This window comes from Ochlerotatus camptorhynchus, unplaced genomic scaffold, assembly GCF_037179485.1.
Source record: "Ochlerotatus camptorhynchus isolate MF236.1 unplaced genomic scaffold, CSIRO-AGI_Acam_v1.1 ptg000330l, whole genome shotgun sequence".
NCBI classification, from domain to species: domain Eukaryota; kingdom Metazoa; phylum Arthropoda; class Insecta; order Diptera; family Culicidae; genus Ochlerotatus; species Ochlerotatus camptorhynchus.
The window spans coordinates 17,223,521-17,244,303 of record NW_027040818.1 but is presented as its reverse complement, the minus strand read 5'-3'; the positions used below and the strand labels follow the sequence as shown (position 1 = coordinate 17,244,303).

The following is a 20,783-nucleotide window of genomic DNA, read 5'->3' as shown; positions in this document are numbered from 1 at the left end:
CAATTTTGATGTTCCGGAGGAAGTAAGAAAGCAGAAACGTTCAAAGTTTGCCAAGAAATACATGATTTGGCAAGCGATCTGCTCATGTGGCAAACGGAGTGCGCCGTTTGTGACTACTGGTAAACGGGGAGATCTACCTCAAGGAGTGTCTACAGAAGCGTCTGCTTCCTCTGTTGAAGCAACACGAGGGCCCTACGATCTTTTGGCCGGATCTAGCTTCGTGCCTCTATTTCTGGAGTGATACGAAGAGAACGGGGTCACTTTCGTACCCAAGGACATGAACCCCCCCCCTCCTCCCCCAACGCACCGGAACTAAGGCCCATCGAAAAATACTGGGCTTTATGAAGCAGGCACTACGAAAGCATCCCTAGGAGGTCAAATCTGAGGAAGAAATGAAGAAATAGCGGGTTTCCGTACAGAAGAAGCTGCAACCAGATGTTGTACAGAACCTTAATGAGTGGAGTCAAGCGTAAGGTGCTAGCGTACGGTTATGGTATTGAAGTTGAATAAAATAAATATGCCAAAAGCTTACTAATGGGTTATAATATGGTAATATGGTTATTATATGGTTTATTGTCTGAAAGTTTGAAAAGAATCGGTCAACTCGGTACTTTCCTACAGCGTTTTTTTCCGTGATGCAATTTGTTGTGGGGCACCCTTTACCATACGTAAACGACGAGTAGAGACCGGAAATTGATGACTGACGCCATTTTGGAATCCAAAAATTCAAGATGTCAACTTTCGGTTTTTGAAAAACATTCAAATACCTTACAATATGGATATTTTTGGAACGGAAACGACATGTAGCGACCGGAAATCGACGATTGATGCCATTTAGGAATCCAAGATGGTGGCTTTCAGCTTTCTAAAACCAAGAAGAAGGTTTCCGATTTCTGAGAAACTGTCAAATACCATACAATATTGGTGTTTTCGGAACGGAAAAGACGTGTCTTGTCCGGAAATCGATTTTTGACGCCATTTCCAAGGAATCAAAGATTTTATGATGGCAGCTTCCGGTTTTCTATAATCCAAGATCGCGACTTCCGGTTTCGGAAATTTTTTGCAAAGACCCTAGAATATGGGCATTATTGGAATAGAAGCCGAAAATCGATAAATTGATGCCATTCTGAAACCCGAGATGGCAGCGTCCGGTTTTCTCAAATCGAAGAACCGTGATTACCGATATTGTTGCTACCGGAAGTTCCAAGCAACTGTTGCAATCATGTTGGTTGCAAAAGATGATGACCTTGAGGGTTACCTAGTTATTGCTGTTTCTGGTGATGATCTCGGCGCTGGTATTTATCCGGAGAGATCCGAGCAAAATCCTATATATTTGACTTCTAATCCGGCAGCTGATCGTCTAGTCCAATGGAAACGTTAATCAGGATGACCTGATCACAGAAAGTGAGAAACCTAAGCAACTATTGGAAAATCGTCAGCAAAAAACAGTGATGCCGTTTTATGTTACATTCTGTGACATACTTCTCATAGTGCGCCCTTATGTATCGATCAGTGTGCCGTGTTGTGTTTCGGCACAGTGTGCAGAGTTGATTACCCCTTGCGGTTTTTGATAAACCGTAAAATACCCTTCAATATGGGTATTTTCGGAATGAGAACGACGTGTAGAGGCCGGAAATGTAAAATCCAATCGATGATTGATGCCATTTAGGAATAAAACATGGGTGATTATTTTTTTTAATCTGTGAAATATCCTACAATATGGGCATTTTTGGAACGGAAACGACTTGTAGAGGCCTTAAATCGATGATTTAGGAATCGAATACGGCAGCTTCAGGTTTTCTGAAAAACTTTCGAATACTGTATAATATAAGACCCATATTATGGGTATTTCCGGAATGAAAACCACGTGTAGAGGTCGGAAATCGATGATTGACGGCATTTTGAATGCAAAATGGTGGCTTCCGGTTTTTGTAAAACTGTAAAATACCCTAAAAATGGGTACTTTTTTAATGAAAATTTAATGATGTTATTCAAGATGGCGACTTCTAACTTCTCTTTTATGTCAAAGTTAGATTCCGTCACGTTTAAAATTAGTTATGTCTAAGTGTGTAGGCTACACGGATTTATGTCTAGCCATTCGCTTTATAGAGGGCCTTTGGTTTAAAAACAGCTCGTTCACAAGTAAAAAGCTTTTATCAGTTTGACAGTTCCGTACGATTCCAAAACAACTATTCCGAAGTGTTTTGCTGTACTTTGAGTCATTCAAAATGTTTTTATGTTACTTCATAGGCGAAGTTTGTGATTTTCAGAGTTGGTTGGAAATGGTATCTATCATGAAGCTTTAGTGTGATAATTTATTAGCTAGAGAATGGTCTTAGAAGAGGGTAGCTAGACAGTTCCGTTAGAGTACGGCAGTATGAAAATTGAATAGAAGTTGAAAATGAGCGAAGGGCCATTAATGCGGCAGTGCAAGTCAAACGCACACTCTTTGCCTAACCCGTACGATGTACGCGGAGATTTGAAGTATGTCTTCAAATCTACAGGCATACTTCAAATCTCCGCGTACATCGTACGGGTTAGGCAAAGAAGTGTGCGTTTGACTTTGTACTGTCGCATTAATGGCCCTTCGCTCATTTTCAACTTCTATTCAATTTTCACACCGTCTTACTCTAACGGAACTATCTACCTACCCTCTTCTAAGACCATTCTCTAGCTAATAAATTATCACACTAAAGCTTCATGTTAGATAGCATTTCCAACCAACTCTGGTACTTTGACTATTTCTTACCGGACATTTTTAATTTTCTTAAGTTTAGTGGATGGGTCTAAACCAAGCCCGGGATTCGATTTCTAGTTCCTCAGTGAGTTCACTTCATCTTCAGTTTAGTTCGTCCCATCATTTATCTCATCGTTGAGTCGCATCGCTGAACCTGACTATTGGCCACGGAAAGGCTTGCCACTGCACATCTAAAATCGACTGCATCCGAACATCTTTTTATCTCAAATCGAGGGAAGATATTCCGTGCAAGCTCTACCACAAACCGGACTAGTAAATGTTGGTCTTGGTCAAGCGATCCGCCTAAAATTTGGTCTTCAACAGCAACACATGTCAAGCTGCGTTTAGCAATTGGCTAAACTTGGTGGGTTCGTTCCTATTCGGCAAATTTTCATTATGTCGAAAGTAACATTAGCAGGGTGCCCAGTGAATTTTCATGTTGAAATTCCCGGTTTTTCCCGGTTCAAATCTTACATAATTCCCGGTTGTTAATATTCAACTAAAAACGAAATTGAACTCATTTTTAGCAAGCGAATTCACTGAAAGGATAAAAAATGATTTAAGAAGATGCCCAAAATTCTGGGGCTTTAAAATTTGTGTTTAGTCTTAAACTAGAACTTTTTTTTAATTTGTAAATAATAACAATCTTCGTGATGCACGATTTAGAGAAAAAAAAATAATTAAATCGAAAAAAAATTCAAGATCACAGATTTGAAACAAGTTATAGCATACTTATGAGTTGTGAAGTCATAATTGTCACGCTCTGAGACTTAGAAGCATTTTAAGAGTTATAACAAATTACAGAACAATCTATAGAATCTAGCGGACAAACCCTGGAATTTTTAGTAAAATTCTCACACAGTTTTCGAAGGAAAAGTTCTGAGCAGAATTCCAGAATTATTCTGACATGAAATCCTTAGAAATTGTTTGATGAACTAGGAGGGATTTCTGTGAAGAAGAATGCATGTTCTAAATTAAATTGTTTGGTTATTTTAGAAGATTTAAAAAGGAATTGTGAAAAACAAAACTTTGCGGAAAATTCCTACGTTATTCTGAGGAGATTTGTAAGGGGATCATGAGGAAAATGACAGATAACGTTTAAGAAGAATTCCAAGAGAATTATGATCAGAATTCAACAAGAAACAGAGTTCTAAGAGTGTTTTGGCAATATTTGGCAAAGATTCATCACAGAACTCCAACAAAATTGATTGCAAAAAAATTTATGATAATTAGAAAGAAATTTTTTAAGTGGTTTCTAAATAAAATTTCGAAAGATTTCTGCTATTTTGAATAGAGTTAAAAGAAATTTTTGAAAAGATTTTCAAATGAATCGAAGTTTCCGGATAGGCTCAAGAGAATTCGAAGCAGGATTCAAATTAAATTCTTAGAAGGGGTTGCAAGGAAATTCCAAAAAGAATTCAACGGTAATTATCACGCGGAGTGTTTTCTGGTTTATTTCAGAACAATTTCAAGAGAATTCAGAGCAGAATTCCAAGTTAATTCTGAAAATAATATCATGGGAATTTTGAACAACGAGAAATTAAAACCCCGGAAAAGAATAACTCAGTGTAAAAAATATTTGTTTCCCAAGTCCAGCTTCTTCAATATTTTCTGCTTTACATCTGAAATTGAAACGACAAAAATAAATTTGCAATATTGCTGAGTGATTAAATTGTAAAAACAATAAGACGGGAAACTGAAGAAAATTATGCAGAGCAAGACATTCATTTGGCAAAGGAACACTCTGTTTTAATAGTTTATTCTGAAATTCTGGTGTAAAACCTTGTTCCTATGGTATGGTTAATTTATTTTTCCCGGTTACTTTTCAAATTCCCGGATATTTCCCGGTATTTCCGGTTTTCCCGGTTTGCTGGCCATCCTACAATAGTTTTGTTTTGATGATCGAAAAGTTATTCCAATTTCCAATTAAACGCATATAATCTCATAGTGATAGTTATGTTTAACATATTAAGCAGGGTTTTAATCATACAAAGCAGATTGCTAGCTTCCATGCTAAAAAATACTGGTTTTTGAGTCAAAAGTTATTATACGTCGTTTGGTGGCCCCCTAATGTTACTTAAGTCAAAGTGAATTTACCAGGATATTCGTGAGAACTATCAATCAAGTCTCCTTACGTGCAGCCCAATCATCATTTTAGGACCACCGAAATCATCTTAGCAGCAAACAGTTCGATTTATTCACTTTAATAATGAGAAAGCGAAACGACGAACGTGCACGTTTCATGGGTTACTCTGCGCTGTTACTTAAGACAAACGGCATCTCCATAGAAATCGGGTGACTTAAATAACATCGGAAAAAAATTTGATCGGAAGGTGATTACGTCAATAAATTTAAAACTGGGATGTGATCCTATATTTGGACAGCATATAGTGTAATAGAAGGCGCTTCGATTGACACTGATAGCTAGACTTTGTTTGTTTACCTTTGTTACTTTCGACGTAATGAAAATTTGCTCTTGATATAATCCTTTTCCCTTTGTCCTTCTCCTTTTTCATTTTCAGAAAGCGAGTAATGGCGCTACAGTCATATTGCGGTGTTTACATCTGTGCGGATTTGCTAGTGCTAGTGTTCTAGTCAACTAGCACGAATTTCAGTTGTTCCTGAAATCTCATGCTGGTAGACGCTGATGCCCTGTTTACATTATGCTGGTTACTTTTTTGCACAGTGCTAGTACACTAGCGCTAGCAAATTCACACAGATGTAAACACCACATAAGCCATAAAAGGCTAGGACAAGAGTTAGTGCTCATGTCCCAACCGTCAGAGGAAAATGGAGCATCACTTAACCTTTTTAGCTTAGATGCTTCCAACGACCAACCAATCATATAATTACCAAAAACGAGTTGTCAACTTTTTCCTTGATTCATTGATTTGTTTTCCGTCGATCTTCACTTTTCATCCATTCATTGGATTCTGAAGCATCGTGTTTAAATCTTCGATTAAAACAGGTTCAATGTTTTCTGAATCATCTTGCCCCTTAAATGCTGTAACAGTAGGCTTGGCCGTTTTGAGATGTGTGACGCATCTTCGATTTGAAGAAAAATTATCAAATGATATCAATCATTTTCCAGGATGCTTTCAAGAAGTGGCTGTGTTGGTGTTAGATTAGATTAGATTAGTCTAATGAGTAGTTCATATTCCTCCTCCTACACACTTAGATTTTTTGACGAGCTTGGTACCACCGAGCAGGCTCAGCATTTATTTTTACTGAGATCTCAGCAAAATTTATGTTTGTTAGCCGAGATGTCGGCAAAATCTCCGTTTTTTAACTGAATCTCGGCTAATTTTTTACTGAGATCCGCCAAAATAGATTGCCGAGCTGCTCGGTAGTGCCCATCTTGGCAAAAAAATCTAAGTGTGTACTTCTTTGAATAAATTTGTTAAATCATCCATTAATGGCTGTGCCATTGGTTCATTAGGAACAGTTAGGTCCCTAAATGAAACTATTCAGTTTTAATTCAAACCTTGTTATTTTAAGCTTAAGTCAATCCAAGTTAAAAATGATTGATTATAATCATTATAAAACATGTTTTTGTAGTATTGTTAGATCAAATAATTGGTAGAATATTAATTGTTATAGACTGACAAACGTTGTGAAATATACTACAAACCATAAAGTGACGAATGTCCAATCAGCTTTCATTGAGTACTTAATAAAACTAAATGGAATAATGGTTGCTCTCATAAAACTTTAATAACATTTATATAAAGTTGTAAGGTATTGAGAATGTTACTTGAGTGACGTTGCTGGAATCGAATCGATCGATGACTGAGAGAAAAGAGAGTGTGGTCTGCTGGTTGAACTGGATGGTTTATTTGAGATGAACACAGTCACAGATCTAGAAGAGCCTGGGTGTACATATTTGCTAATTTATTTTGCTCGATTGCAAGCACGATTTTAAAATTAAGATTTTCATAAAAAGCATACCTAATCTGCAATGTTTCACCGCCTGAACAGATTCTGCAATGTGGTCGTCGGATGGTTTTCTAAATAATTTTGTAATTTTTATGGTAGCTGAATTTTCGAACCAAGCTTGTTTCCCTGTGCTTGTGCAGGTTTTATAAGAAACTATTTTTTTCTGGAAAATGCTACAGTTCATTGTGTGAACTGACATTTCATTTGTTGTAAGAAAACATGCAAAGGATATACGAAATTCACCCTTATATTTGATGTTCATGCCATTTGATTCGCGTGTACACTTGAATGCTCATTCTTTAAGAACCACGCGAGAACCTGGTGTGTGAACTTAATTTATGCTGAAATCGTTGTGATGACTTCATTCGACAAGCATTTAGGGCTGTGCGAGTAAGTAATATCACTGCTGCGATAATTTTACGAGAACAATTCTTCTTGATTACCCATTTCCCATTTAACAGGTATAATAATGGCAACCTTTTAAGCTATAGACCTCCGTCGGTTAACAATTATCTTTGACCCCAGACCGCTACCCATTGTCACGTAAGTAAGTGACGGTTCGTCGGGAGGAGCACAAGAGCATAATTGCATAAAAGCGCACTCACAAACACACTCCGCCCATGACTCTCACCTTATAGTAGCGAAGGTAAATGAAGTTGAAGTTGGAAGCTAGTTTCAAAGAGAAGAGGCTCGCCTTTGGCGCTCATAATAATCATAATAATAATTAACGCAACATTGCTGCACGAGATAGCAACATCAAAGCCAGTCAAACAGAATTTAAGTTTTAGTTTAAGCTATCAAATGTGGCTGCATAATGACCTGTGAAAATTTGCAACCATTTTCCCACGGACGTCTTTGAAGTCATCGTCATCACGGGTGGTGGTTTTTTTTTATCGTGATGGGCCTACAGTAGTAACGTCCCTCAAAAGTCGTTGTTCATGCGTGCATTCGGCAAAGTTTGTATCAGAAAGTGTGGGGATTTTCGTTATCTTAAACGGTTTCGTAATAGACAGTCACACCTTGCCAGGTTGCGTTGTTATATTTTTGTCGGTTGACATGTTTGAATTTATCGATCCGCTAGATGGGAAGCGAGTGAGGTTTTGGCGCCCGGAGTGCAAAAAGCGGGGTTTGATTTCTCGCGGATGAATCTAAAAATAGAATTGTTTCCACCGTTTCGTTCCTGCGAGTTGATGGTTTTATCGATCTCCGATTTTTTCGCGAAATAGATCCAAAAGCTATTTACTAGCTGGGTTAGTGTCTTTTTGGTGGGGGGTTATGATTCGTGCGTTTGATTATTTACCCATTTATGAAACGTTTCTATCGTTTTTCTCTTCGTCGCTTTCTATTGCTGCTGAGTTCCAGTCCAGGAACGGGATATATCATATACGACCAGCTGGTTGTTTAATCAATTTTGCGTTGCTACCGCAAGCGTCTGAAGTGTCTTCCTTGTGCCTTTAAGGCGCTCGTTTCTTTGTTCCCGGTTCGAGGCTTTCCGGCATTCAATTGAAAGCCCACAAGCCGCACCGAGTGCAAGAAAATCACTTTCTTTGCACCACAATCTATCACTCTCACTTGGCCTTACCCGGCCGCCCTTCGTCGTCGTATCGGGACCCTACAGACATGCTAGGGCTAGGCAGCCAGCATGCCTTGGAGACCTTTTCTGTACCACCAACCAATCACGTAACACGCAGTACACACTCCGTTTGATTGTTGGTCAATAACTATAACTCACAACAGGCGCCCTGCTATGTATCGCAATGCCTGCAACGACACAGCTAGCGATTGCTTCAATCAAAACCGGTGTGATCTCCGATCTCTTCAATTAATCATCAACTGCGCGAAACACTCTCGAGCGCGCGCGCGCGCTTTTGTCTATCGAAAGATTCGCGATCGCACTGAAGGTTTAACGAACGAACGGACGTCTACCGTCAACTAGATCTAGCGAGTGACTAACATATCGGAGCAGCAGGCGAGGTAGCCTCTATCGTCGTCGGTCGCATCGAGCGAGTCGGTGAGTATCTGCCTTGCTTGCTAGTAGACAGGTACTCACTCTCACGCCGGCTGCCAAGCCAAGTGATAAAAACAAACCAACAACTCCGAACACCTCGCTCAGGTGAGTCCGAGTCAAAGGGTACCTCCACACCGACACCGGTGCAGTAGTGAAGTGACTGATATCAGCAACAGCGTCTGGAACGGGTTTAGTAAGACAGGCGGGGCGGGCGGTGTTCAGTGATGCATCGCGGAACGAACGAGCCAACAGCGGAACGAAACGCAACAACGCAACGTGCACGGCTGGGTTGTTTGATAAAAAAGAGTCTCCGGTCTCGGGGTCGGGACTGTTGTGAAAGGGGGCCTGTTTATCTGTCAGGCATGTTTATCCACGGACGGTGATGGTGCCGTGTGTTTACACCGTCGCGTCGTCCTACCCTGTTCGCAACAATATTGATGAAAAACAGGTTCGTTGTGCAACACCCGGTTTCTCCCGTCGATTCGAGAAGGGAGGAGGGGGAGTACTTTATCAGTTTTGTTATGTTGCGGAATTTCGGGGAAGAGTGTTGGATTACGAAGTGGCGTTGTTGCCTTTTTTTTTAGAGTTGGTCGACTGTTTATGAAAGAGCTTATAAGTGCTAAGCTTCAGTCATAAATCTGTACATAATTTAATGTCTTCTAATTTTCAGTCAATTCACTTTTGTCCATAATGATAATGGCAAACTTCTGATTCATTTCGACACTTTCCCTGAAGTGAACCTCCCCTGAATGATTGGAGAACCTCAGTTGAGTTGAGTAAGAAAGCTTTAAGAAAACTGCGAATAAGTTATGAAGTACTTGTTGCCAAGCTAAAAGATGGACGTTAGGGTCCAGGTGCGTAGCGTGGTAGCGTATAAATCCATGTTCAAGATATTATTATTTTTTATATCCACGTTATAAGTTTAAGTCTCAGAATCGATCAGATTTTTAATAAACGGAGTCCAAGCATAAGAACTGAATTTCTGGACCATTAACTACTTCTTGTGTACGGAGTCTTGAATAATTTTGGAAGTCTCAACTACATTGACAATTTCATTTCAACACTTTAGAGGTTTTCTTTAGATCATTCTCAAGAATTTCCTTAAAATCCTTCTCATAAAATTTACTCAGAGCGCGCGTTTTAGAATTCGTCTAGAACATTCTTGGGTTTCTCCCTTGAATACTCCACCATTCACTTCTTATCCTTAATAATTCTCCCAAGAATTTTCTCAAGTTAATATCTTAAAATATTTCTCAGAATATTCACGGTATACCCTTCAAAACAATCCAAGAATTCGGTTTAACATAATATTGGATGCAATCTGAAAATTCCCATAGAATTCTTCTTGAAATTCTCATCCAATTTTGAAGAGAATTCCTTTAGAACTGTAAGCAGAGTTCAATTCCTAGAAACACTATTCGAAATGGATCACATCATTCGGGCAGTTCAAAATTACGGTGCCTACTATTCGAATAATTTTAGCTACATACTAGCTTATACGTGCCAAAATAAGTTGTATAAGCCCATTTTTTGCTGTATAAGCAAATCTGCTGCCAAAATTGTTATTTGGGTAATACCTACATTCGACTCGATACTTCAGTTCAAAAGATGATAAATTGCTGTTGTGTTGTTGAATGAAGTAGAAGATATCTATCGGATTTCTAGTCTATTATCTTATCTCGAAAAACTTGCTCTGCTCAATGTTCTCTTATCATTGTTTTGCTCGACTAATTTACTCACATTGCGGCGTTAGTATCGCGACATTCAAACGCCACCTGACTCATGAAACCAAACGTGAAAGTAAATAACAATCTAAAGAGTTTCGTCTCTTTTGCGCATTCCACCGACATTTATGGTGAATCTGTAGCTTTGCGGAGCCGATATTCATTGTTTAGATTACAAAATTACTTAAAACTAACGTTAGTAAAGCTGGGGCCGATTACTCGCAGCTATCTCGAGGTTAGGCGTAACAAATTGTAGCAAATGGATGGCTAGGTAGGGATTGTGAACACATGATTTGGAGAGCAATGTGCTCTTGATCTCGAACTAAGCGACACTCTGATGAAAAAGACAAACATGGGGGTACACCGATGGGCAACCAACAATTTGGGAGAACACAAGATGACACTATCTACTAAATCCTCAAATCTATCCGTTTTACAAACACATAAATTAAATTTAAATAGTCGAGATCTCGGCTCGCCAAGACATCTCTAACGGGTACCGCGGGTTGTTTTCCTCGGGCCCTGAGGGATGTGAATAACTCATATCTGGCAACATGGTGTAGGGTACATGACCAAACAACATGCTCGATATCGTTATAACTACTGCTACACGCTCATAAATTGCTGCTTGAGAGCCCAATTCGATAGAAGTGCGAGTCAAACGACCAGTGATTGGACATGAGCCTTGATATAACGCGTATAAAGTCGTGGCTCATGTCCAACCCTTTGAACCATAGTTTGTTCGACACCTGTGGGAGAATAGAATCTAACCATCTTCTCAATTCACCATCATTCCATTTTTGTTGTCAACTGATGAGGACTGCCGACCAATGGAGAAAAATTCGTTGAAGGCGATTTGTCGCTCAAAAATATCACCTTCCATAGCGCCCACCTTAGCCAACGAGTCCGCTTTCTCATTACCCGGAATTGAGCAATGAGATGAGAACCAAGCTGAGGTCAGTCTAAATGTGCTCGAAACTTTTTAAATATTTTTTTTTTGAAAAAAAAAAAACTTCTAAGTACCACTGAACTGTCAAAAAGTTCATCCGATGAACACTGAGTTCACCTGTGACGTCACGCTGCAGTACCTAATGTTTAATAATCATGAACTTTAATGGTGGTAAGCTCTACCTCGGATTAACTTTTAATTTCAATTCCATTCCTGTTTGGATGATCTGCCAAGTGTTTGCTTAGAGTCATGTTGATTATCTCTGATGTCGACTTCAAAACAGCTGTATATTCTAGATCAGGATTTAATGCGAGGATAATGCCGGTTGGAGCTCACCATCATAAATGTTCATTATTCAGCTCCAACCCATTAACGCATTAACAAGCACAAGCAGTACAAGCAGCTCAAAGAGCAACTTTACCTACAACACCAGCGTCAACTACAAAATAAGCTCAAAACTAATCCTAAAAGCTTCTGGAATCACGTGAAAGATCAATATCGGGTCTGCCCTCCACGATGTTCAACGGGGATCGAGAAATGTCTAATGTGGATGATATCGCGGATCTATTCAGGTCACATTTCTGCAGTGTTTTCGTCAACGAGGAGCTCTCTGACGAACACGTTTCAGATGCAGCAAGTGAGGCTCCCATTCCCATACGTTCAGTTGTTGATTCTCATCCACCTTTATCGAGAGACGACGTTCAAACAACAGGCCTTTAACTTAAACAAATCTTCCACTAGTGGCCCGGATGGAATTCCATCTGTGGTGATTAAAAACTATATAGGAGCCTTGAGCGCACCACTAGCATTCATAGTCAACCTCTCGTTGAATTCTGGAATCTTCCCTGATGGCTGGAAGAATTCTTTTGTTTTTCCTGTCTTCAAGAAAGGCGATAAACAGTCTGTAATCAACTATCGAGGTATTGCGGCTTTGTGCGCAGTTTCAAAACTTTTTGAGCTGATAGTTTTGGATTATTTTAAGCACACTTGCTGCAGTTACGTTGCCTCAGAACAACATGGATTTATGCAGAAGAGATCCACTGCATCAAATCTCGTGCAATACACAACTTTTATAATTCGCGAGCTTGAAAAAGGCGTACAAGTTGAGGCTATCTACACGGATCTCTCTGCTGCGTTTGATAAAATGAACCACAAGATTGCTGTTGCCTAATTAGAGCTATTAGTCTTCCATGGTCCTCTTCTTAATTGGCTTCGTTCTTACCTCACCGGTCGTCAAATGTCAGTGAAAATAGGTGACCGTATTTCTCAGTCGTTTCCGGTTTTTTCTGGTGTACCCCAAGGTAGTTATATTGGGCCGTTCGTACTTCTGCTGTATTTGAATGACATTCACTATTCAATCAGGTGTCCGAAGCTATCTTATGCGGATGATTTTAAACTGTATTTTGTCGTAAAGGATCGTAGTGAATCAGTTTTCCTTCAACAACAGCTGGACGATTTTGCTACTTGGTGTCACAAGAATAGGATGGTATTGAATGCTTACAAATGTTCCATCATCACTTTCTGCAGAAAACAATCACCCACCTACTTTACGTACAGCCTTCATGGTTAGACACTGAATCGGGAGACTATAGTCAAAGACTTAGAAGCCATGTTAGATTGTCAACAACCTTCAAGGATTATGTGTCATATGTCCCCAGTAAAGCATCTTCCCAGCTTGGCTTTATTTTTCGCTTTGCTAAAGATTTCAGAGACACTTCATGCTAGAAAACGCTTTATTGTTCACTAGTCCGTTCGACACTGCAATACTGTTCAGTAGTTTGGGCGCCGTTTTAAACAATTTCTAGATTTCTAGATAGAGCTGGAACTAGGGCGTAACAGCTTTTGTAAACAATGACTACTCTCGATGGTTTATAGGAATCCATGGCACACCCACGCAAACCAATATAACGATGTTGATTTGCGTGGGCGATCATTGACTTTCTAGAAATCATCGAGAGAAGTCATTGTTTACAAAAGCTGTTAGGCCCTAATTCCAGCTCTATCTAGATTTGTTCCCTATGCTCTTATAGTCGCTATATTCATAGTCTGGCGGATAGAATATCGATCCATCAAAAAGCGGAACCAATTCAATATATTTTAAACCAATAATTGAAAAGGTACTATCAACTTTTATGAACAAAACGTTGATTATTCTTTCCTTGCCAGTCGAACGCAAATTATCAGCATCATCGGATAGGGGAAACTTTTCTCAACCCAAAGATGGTGTTAGTTTGCGTAGGCGAGCCTTGAGTTACGAGAAAAGGGTTTCCGAAGTTTTGTTCACAATTGCAGATGTGCTCTTTTCTGTTGTTGTTCGTGATTTGCTCGATTGGTTCCGCTATTTGACAGCTCAATTGGTTCCCGAGATTCTATCCGCCAGACTATGAATATAGCGACTATATATGCTCTTCGTTGGCTACCCTGGAGAGAACCTCCCTAATTATGACAGTCGATGTAACTTGCTGAGCCTACAACTTCTCAGTGTTCGCCGTGACGTCGCTAAGGCTGTCTTCATCGTCGATCTCCTGCGTTCGGACATTGACTGTAGTCCACTTTTGCAACAGCTTAACATTAACATAAGACGTGTCAATTTGCGAACCCACTCTTTCTTTACGATCCCGACTTCTCGCACAAACTATGGTGCAAACGAACCAATTACTTACATGTGTAAAATTTTTAATAAATTTTATAACTTTTGTGACTTCAATGCTTCCCGTGCTAGCCTTAAGAATTTATTCTATAATGTTCTGATTAAGTAAAGATAAATGTTTCCTGATTTAGTTTAAGTATATATGTATCTGTAGGATTTTATGTTATCTGTTGATACAAAAAGAAGAGGTTTTCCGCCCACTTGAGAAGGGGCAAGGTTGGTCCTTCTGAAGTGGGCTCCATTACCTATCTTACCTTACCTAATCTATCCATACCTAATCTTACACGTGATGGAATCCATCTTTGTCAGTCTCAGAACACTTAAATTTACATAAATTTTTCTAAGTGTGTACGTTTGGTACGATAGTTTAGTTCAAAAGCTACAAAACACAATCTATAAGAACGAATAAAATTTACATTTACAACAAGGGATAGGTAACTCTGCACATCAATCTTGAATCTACTTTTTTCTCAATGTGCCGTAGATGTGCCGATTGTGCCGGCAGGCACGTTCATAGAGCAAGCTGCGATTGTTTGTAAAATACGTAGATTTGGCAACTCGGTATTTATAACAGCTTGAATATTTTATTTTGCAATCTCAAGGATAACACCGGTCTAGAGCCAACCAAGGAGGAATGCAACGTCGAATAAAGAAAATAATATCGAAAAATACTAGCAAGGTACAACCGCTTTCAGACGTATGTGCAGAAAAATTCTCCCATAAATTTGGTTACTACCTCATGGGGACCGATCTGACCTGATTCTACTTCTTTCATTATGTGAAACGCAACGGTCTATCGGGGGCCGAAAAGAGTTGGAACCGGTGGGGAACATTTTTGGAGTTCGAATATAGATGATTATGTGTATGACTTCTGTTGTTTGTATGAGTTGCATCATTTCTAGAATTACGGGTACTATTGGGATCTGATTAGCTGCCTCTTACTCTAGAGCCTACATTTTGGATCTAAATCTATAAATAAATGTACCGAGAAGTAAACTGTTGGTCTTAGTTCCTGTGTTATATTCAATTAGAGGAGGTTCCTGAAATATACGGTCAAACAGCACCGTTATGTTGTGAACAACTTCAATGATCGTTGTGCACCAGTGTTCCCATTTTATTTAATGATAAATCCAATGCCTTTGAGTTTGTGTCAAAGCTATGCCGAATCTACTTTCGGCACACTGTGCTGAGTGACTTACCCCTTGATTAACAACCATTCTTCTCAAAACCAAACTAAGCGCTCCTAGCGAAACATTTGTCTGCCTTCATCAGTATGCCGTAGTAAATCCAATGACGATTCAATCTGTTTGGACGGAATTGAAAAACTCGTATAACGGTATTGGAATCAAGAAGCAGTGTTATATTTTTTACAATATCTTAACATTTTTTGACTTTTTATCAATCTTCCGGTAGGAAGTTTGGAGGTAAATACATTTAGAACTCATCTTTGATAGAAACATTCCATTTTTTGTTCAAACTCGTTCTAAAAAGAGAGGTAAATTGCGGGTTGTGCTTAGTATGATGGAAATAATACCTCAACCCTATTTTTTATCACCTTGCTAGATAAACATTTTAAATGATCCTATCTGCTTTGATCGATTCTATTCATCGACTTTCTCTTTTGATAACCACGGTTATGCAAACAGATTTCGTGCTATTTTTGCCACTTAGTTTGATAAAGAAGGTTTTTATCTAGCATCCAAAACGTCAAACACAACAGGGATTGTTTCTACAGTTATTAACGAAAGAGACAGTCGATGAAGAGAATCGATCAATGCAGATAGGACCTCTTGAAATGTTCATCTAGAATGATCAAACCAAATAATAATAGTAAGATGAAACAGTCGAAAGAATAAACCGACAGTGAGCATGCATAAGAGCGAATACGCGATGATCGATTCTCTTCATCGATTTTCTCTTTGCATTGCTACAGCTAAGCGAAACAATTTTCTAGAATTTGTTCAATGCAGAGTAGTAACAGGTTGTATTGGCTATAAGCAACAGCAAACGCACCGAGAAACATTAAATATAGCGAGTTATTAACAAAAGAGAAAATCGACGAAGAGAATCGATCATCGTGTATAGGTCCTTATGCATGCTCACTGTCGAAACTTTCTTTTAGGTTCTGCAGCGTGACGTCACGAATAAACTATGTGTTAATAGGCTGAACCTTTTTGACGGTTTAGTGGTACTGTTTACAAGCACTTAGTCGTTTTTTCGAAATTAAATATTCTAAAATTACCGAACTTTAATTTGAAAATTGTCGAGGAACAGCGCGGTGAAAGGATGTTGCTCGTGGACATTGCAGAAGTGTGGTTAACATCTCACTGCAGTCTGAAAAATTCTCGAGAAAATCTAGCCAAGAAAAAATCGACTAAATCCACGTAAACAGTACCACTGCACTTTCATCAGATTGAGGTTAACCCGACGGTGCAAAACCTCTTTCACGGTCCCTTATTCTTAGCGTTTGTAATTCCATTAAACCTCTGACGAAATTCCTGAACCATTCACATGAGTTTCTTTTGATGGCCAGACGAGATTTCTTTGAGTACCTGGCGGGATTGCTTTAAATCTCCAACAAGATTCCCTTGTATCCCAGACATAAATAAATTACATATGAGGTTTCTTAGAATTGCTGACAGGATCTCATTGACTCTACTTATGCTTTGAATTCCAGGATAAGATTTCTATAAAATTTAAACAGGATTCCTTTGAATCCTTGTCAAGATTCTTATGATTTACAAACGAGATTCCTTTGAACTCCAGAAGAAAATCCATAGAATCTCATACAAGATTCCATTACATCCAAGATAGTTTCCTTACAATCCAGATAAGATTCCGTTCCGTTCCCAGACAAGATTCCAATAAATTTAACGGTAGATTCTTGTGAATCCCATACAAAATCCCATTCAATATCAGATTGACATCTTAGACAAGATTCTTTTGAATATCAGACAAGACTCTTCAAAATCTCAAACGGGATGAAATTAAATTTCTGAGGAGTCTCCTTTAAATTCCAGGCGTGATTGTTATAAAGCCAAACGTGATTTTGGAATGCCAGTTGGAATTCCTAATAATCTCAGCAGAGATTTCTAAAAATGTCAGACGGGATTCCTTTAACTTCCAGACCATATTCAATAGACGATCTACATTTGAATCCTAAATGTAATTCTTTCGAATCTCAATCGATGACAGATGAGGTTTGTTTGAATCACAGATGGAAATCATATAGTCTCAGAAAAAATCCTTCGAATCCTACACGGGATTTATTTAAATTCCAGATAAAATTCTTTAGGATCCCAGAAATGATTCTTATGAATCCCTTATAAAGGGTGATACGGTCAAAATTTGGTCAAGGGAAAACGCGTGTAAATCGGTGAAATCGTTTATTTAAAAAATCAAATTAAATTTCTTTTTCAAGTTCAATTAGTATAAAATTCAGGAAAAATATTCAGTTAGGCTTCCGCTTTTCCAAATCCGAATTGCCGGGCCTTACGCTTGACCCCTCCCATCAGATTTTGTACAGCCACCTTGTCCACCTTCTTCGCCGCAGAAAGCCAGTTTGCCTTGAACTGCTGCTCGCCCTTAGCAGTTTTTTTGGTCTTCTTTAGGTTCCGCTTGACAATAGCCCAGTATTTCTCAATTGGGCGGAGCTCTGGCGTGTTGGGAGGGTTCTTGTCCTTGGGAACCACCTGCACGTTGTTGGCGGCGTACCACTCCATGGCCTTTTTACCGTAATGGCAAGATGCCAAATCCGGCCAAAACAGTACGGAACAACCGTGTTTCTTCAGGAAAGGCAGCAGACGTTTATTCAAACACTCTTTCACGTAAATTTCTTGGTTGACAGTCCCGGAAGCTATGAAAATGCTGCTTTTCAAGCCACAGGTACAGATGGCTTGCCAAACCAGATATTTCTTTGCGAACTTTGACAGTTTCATGTGCTTAAAAACATCTGCTACCTTTCCCCTTCCTTTTGCCGTATAAAACTCCTGTCCCGGAAGCTGCTTGTAGTCGGCTTTGACGTAGGTTTCGTCGCCAATTACCACGCAGTCAAACTTCGTCAGTATCGTCGTGTACAGACTCCGGGATCGCGCTTTGGCCGTCGTATTTTGTTTATCATCGCGATTTGAAGTCACTACCTTCTTGTAAGTCGATAGTCCGGCTCGTTTTTTGGCTCGATGCACGGTTGTAGACGATACACCCAGCTTATTTGCGGCATCTCGGAGAGAGAGGTTAGGGTTTCGCTTGAAACTACCGGCAACTCTCTTTGTCGTCTCAGCGGCTTCTGGTTTTCGATTTCCCCCCGATCCAGACTTCCTGGCTGTCGACAAACGTTCCCCAAATACTTTAATTACATTTGTAACGGTTGATTTGGCAACTTTTAGCGATTTTGCCAACTTTGCGTGCGAGTAGCTCGGATTTTCGCTATGCGCGAGCAAAATTTTGATACGCTGCTCTTCTTGCTTGGACGGCATTTTGACAACTGAAGAGTGAATTCCAAAATCAAAATAGGAGCAACATTCTACACCACACACCTTCAAAATGAGGGGTGTTCAGGTTTTTTAAATGCAAAATTGAAAGAAATACGTCAAGTTGATATTGACCAAATTTTGACCGTATCACCCTTTAGAACCACTTTGAACCTCAGTTGAGATTCCTTTAAAGCTCAGACAAAATTGTATTGAATTCGCGATCGAAAATGTTGGGATTCCTTAGAATGCCAGACGGAACTCCTTAGAATCTCAAACGGGGTTCTATTAAATCCCAAGTAAGATTCCAATAAACCTTCAACAATAACCTTTAAAATCCCAGACGAGATACTTTAACGGGGTTTCATCATATCCCAAGTGAGTTTCCTTTTAATCTCTAACAAGATTTCCTTTAATCCAAGACGAGATACTTAAGACGGAATATCTTTGAATCCCAAACGTGATTCCTAAGAATCCCAGAAGGAATTTGATTCGATCTCAAGTTGAATTTCATTGAATCCCAAGCGGGATTCTTTTAGGTTCCCTACAGTATTGCTATGAATCACAGATTACTTGGAACCTTTGGCGAGATTCCTGAATCATCAAGGTGAGATGCTTATGATTCCCAGGCAGGATTTTAATTAATTTCAGACAAGAATTATTCAGATACCAGATGAAATTCCGTTCAATTCTACGCGGGATTTTTATAAAACTCCAGACGGAATTACTTTAAATCCTGTACCAGATTCCCATGAAACCCGGACAGAATTCCTTTGCATCATAATCGGCATTCTATTGTTTCACTAACGAGAATTTTTTTGATTTGCTGAATGGATTTTATTTTAAATATCTTTATCACAGTGGAGGTTTTATTGAATCCCATATGGAATTACTTTGAATTACTTTGAATTCTCATGAGTTCCGATATATCTCAAACGAAATTTCTTTGTATCTCAAACGAGGTTTCTTTGAATCCCAGACGGGATATTTTGTAAATCTATATAGGGGAAATGGATGTAATGTCGGCCTAAATGCCCCTAATTTGGGCCCATACATAAATTCAGCAATCGACTAAATTTTTAATAGCGACTAAAAATATCCATTAGTACCGTCCCAATGACGCGTTCATCTAGATAAAATTGATAAATAGCAGATTTTTAGCGATGGGCCCAATGTTAGATCCATAGGCCAACATTAGAGCCATTTATATAAAAATGAATTTCTGTCTGTCTGTCTGACCCTTACAGACTCGGAAACTACTGAACTGATTGGCGTGAAAATTGGTATGCAGGGGTTTTTGGGGCCGGGAAAGGTTCTTATGATGGTTTTATACCCCTCCTCCCTCTGTAAGGGGAGTCCCATACAACTGAAACAGAAATTTCTGTATACCTCGAGAACTAATCAATGGAACCAAATTTGGCATGTGGAAGTATAAGGAGATGTTCATAGGTGGTAACCCCTTAGATAAGAGGGGGGCTACGTACAATAAAGCATGCTTTTTTTTATTCGGCGCATACACTCAAGCTTATATTGAATCCCGAGCAAGGCCGGGCACTCAGCTAGTTCCTGATAAGTTTCCGTTGAATCTAAGATTCTTATAAATTCCATATAGAATTGCTTTCAATCGCAGTTGAGATTCATTTAAATCTCAGACAAGATGCCATTGAATGCCAGACGGGATTCCTTTGAATGCCAGACATAATTTTTCAGAATCTTAAACGGGATTCTTTTAAATCTCATATAAGATTCCAATAAATCGCTAACAATAATCTATTGAATACTAAACGATATTCTTTTGAATTTTCTTTTTTATGGCTTTCTCAGTCTAGGGTAATTCAAACCGTTAGTTGTGCATTGCCCGACGTTTCGGCCGTTTATTGTGGCCTTTTTCAATTTCTACCTAGTCTTGAAAAAGGCCACAATAAACGGCCGAAACGTCGGACAATGCACAACTAACTGTTTGAATTACCCTAGACTGAGAAAGCCATAAAAACGAAATCTCCATACAACCAGTTGAACAACCAAATCATTATTTTGAATCATAACCGGTATTTCTTCGAATCTCAGACGGGTTTCTTTCATATCTCATGTGTGATTCCTTCAAATCCCTGACAAGATATGTTTTAATCCGAGAAGAGATTCTTTTGAAGGAATATTCTTGAATCCCAAAGGTGATTCATTAGAATCCCAGGAGAAATTCGATTCGAACTGAAGTTGGATTTCGTTGAATCCCAAGCTAGATTCTCTTAAGGTTCTTGACAGTATTGCTATGAATCACAGATTACTTTGAACCTCTGACGGCATTCCTCA

General features: G+C 39.1%; 1 protein-coding gene across 10 annotated transcripts in view; it reads right to left on the bottom strand.

Moving 5' to 3' along the window:
* CAP overlaps positions 1–20,783 on the bottom strand; it is a 401,038-nt gene that overhangs the window by 49,474 nt on the left and 330,781 nt on the right. The window contains exon 1 of one of the 10 annotated variants that reach the window (XM_065230345.1): positions 7,974–8,552. The exons of the other annotated variants lie outside the window; for them this stretch is intronic. Coding sequence (XP_065086417.1) covers positions 7,974–7,977 — 4 coding nt within the window. The 5' untranslated portion in view covers positions 7,978–8,552. Of the gene's footprint in view, positions 1–7,973; positions 8,553–20,783 lie in introns of those variants that run through there. 10 annotated transcript variants of the gene reach the window in all.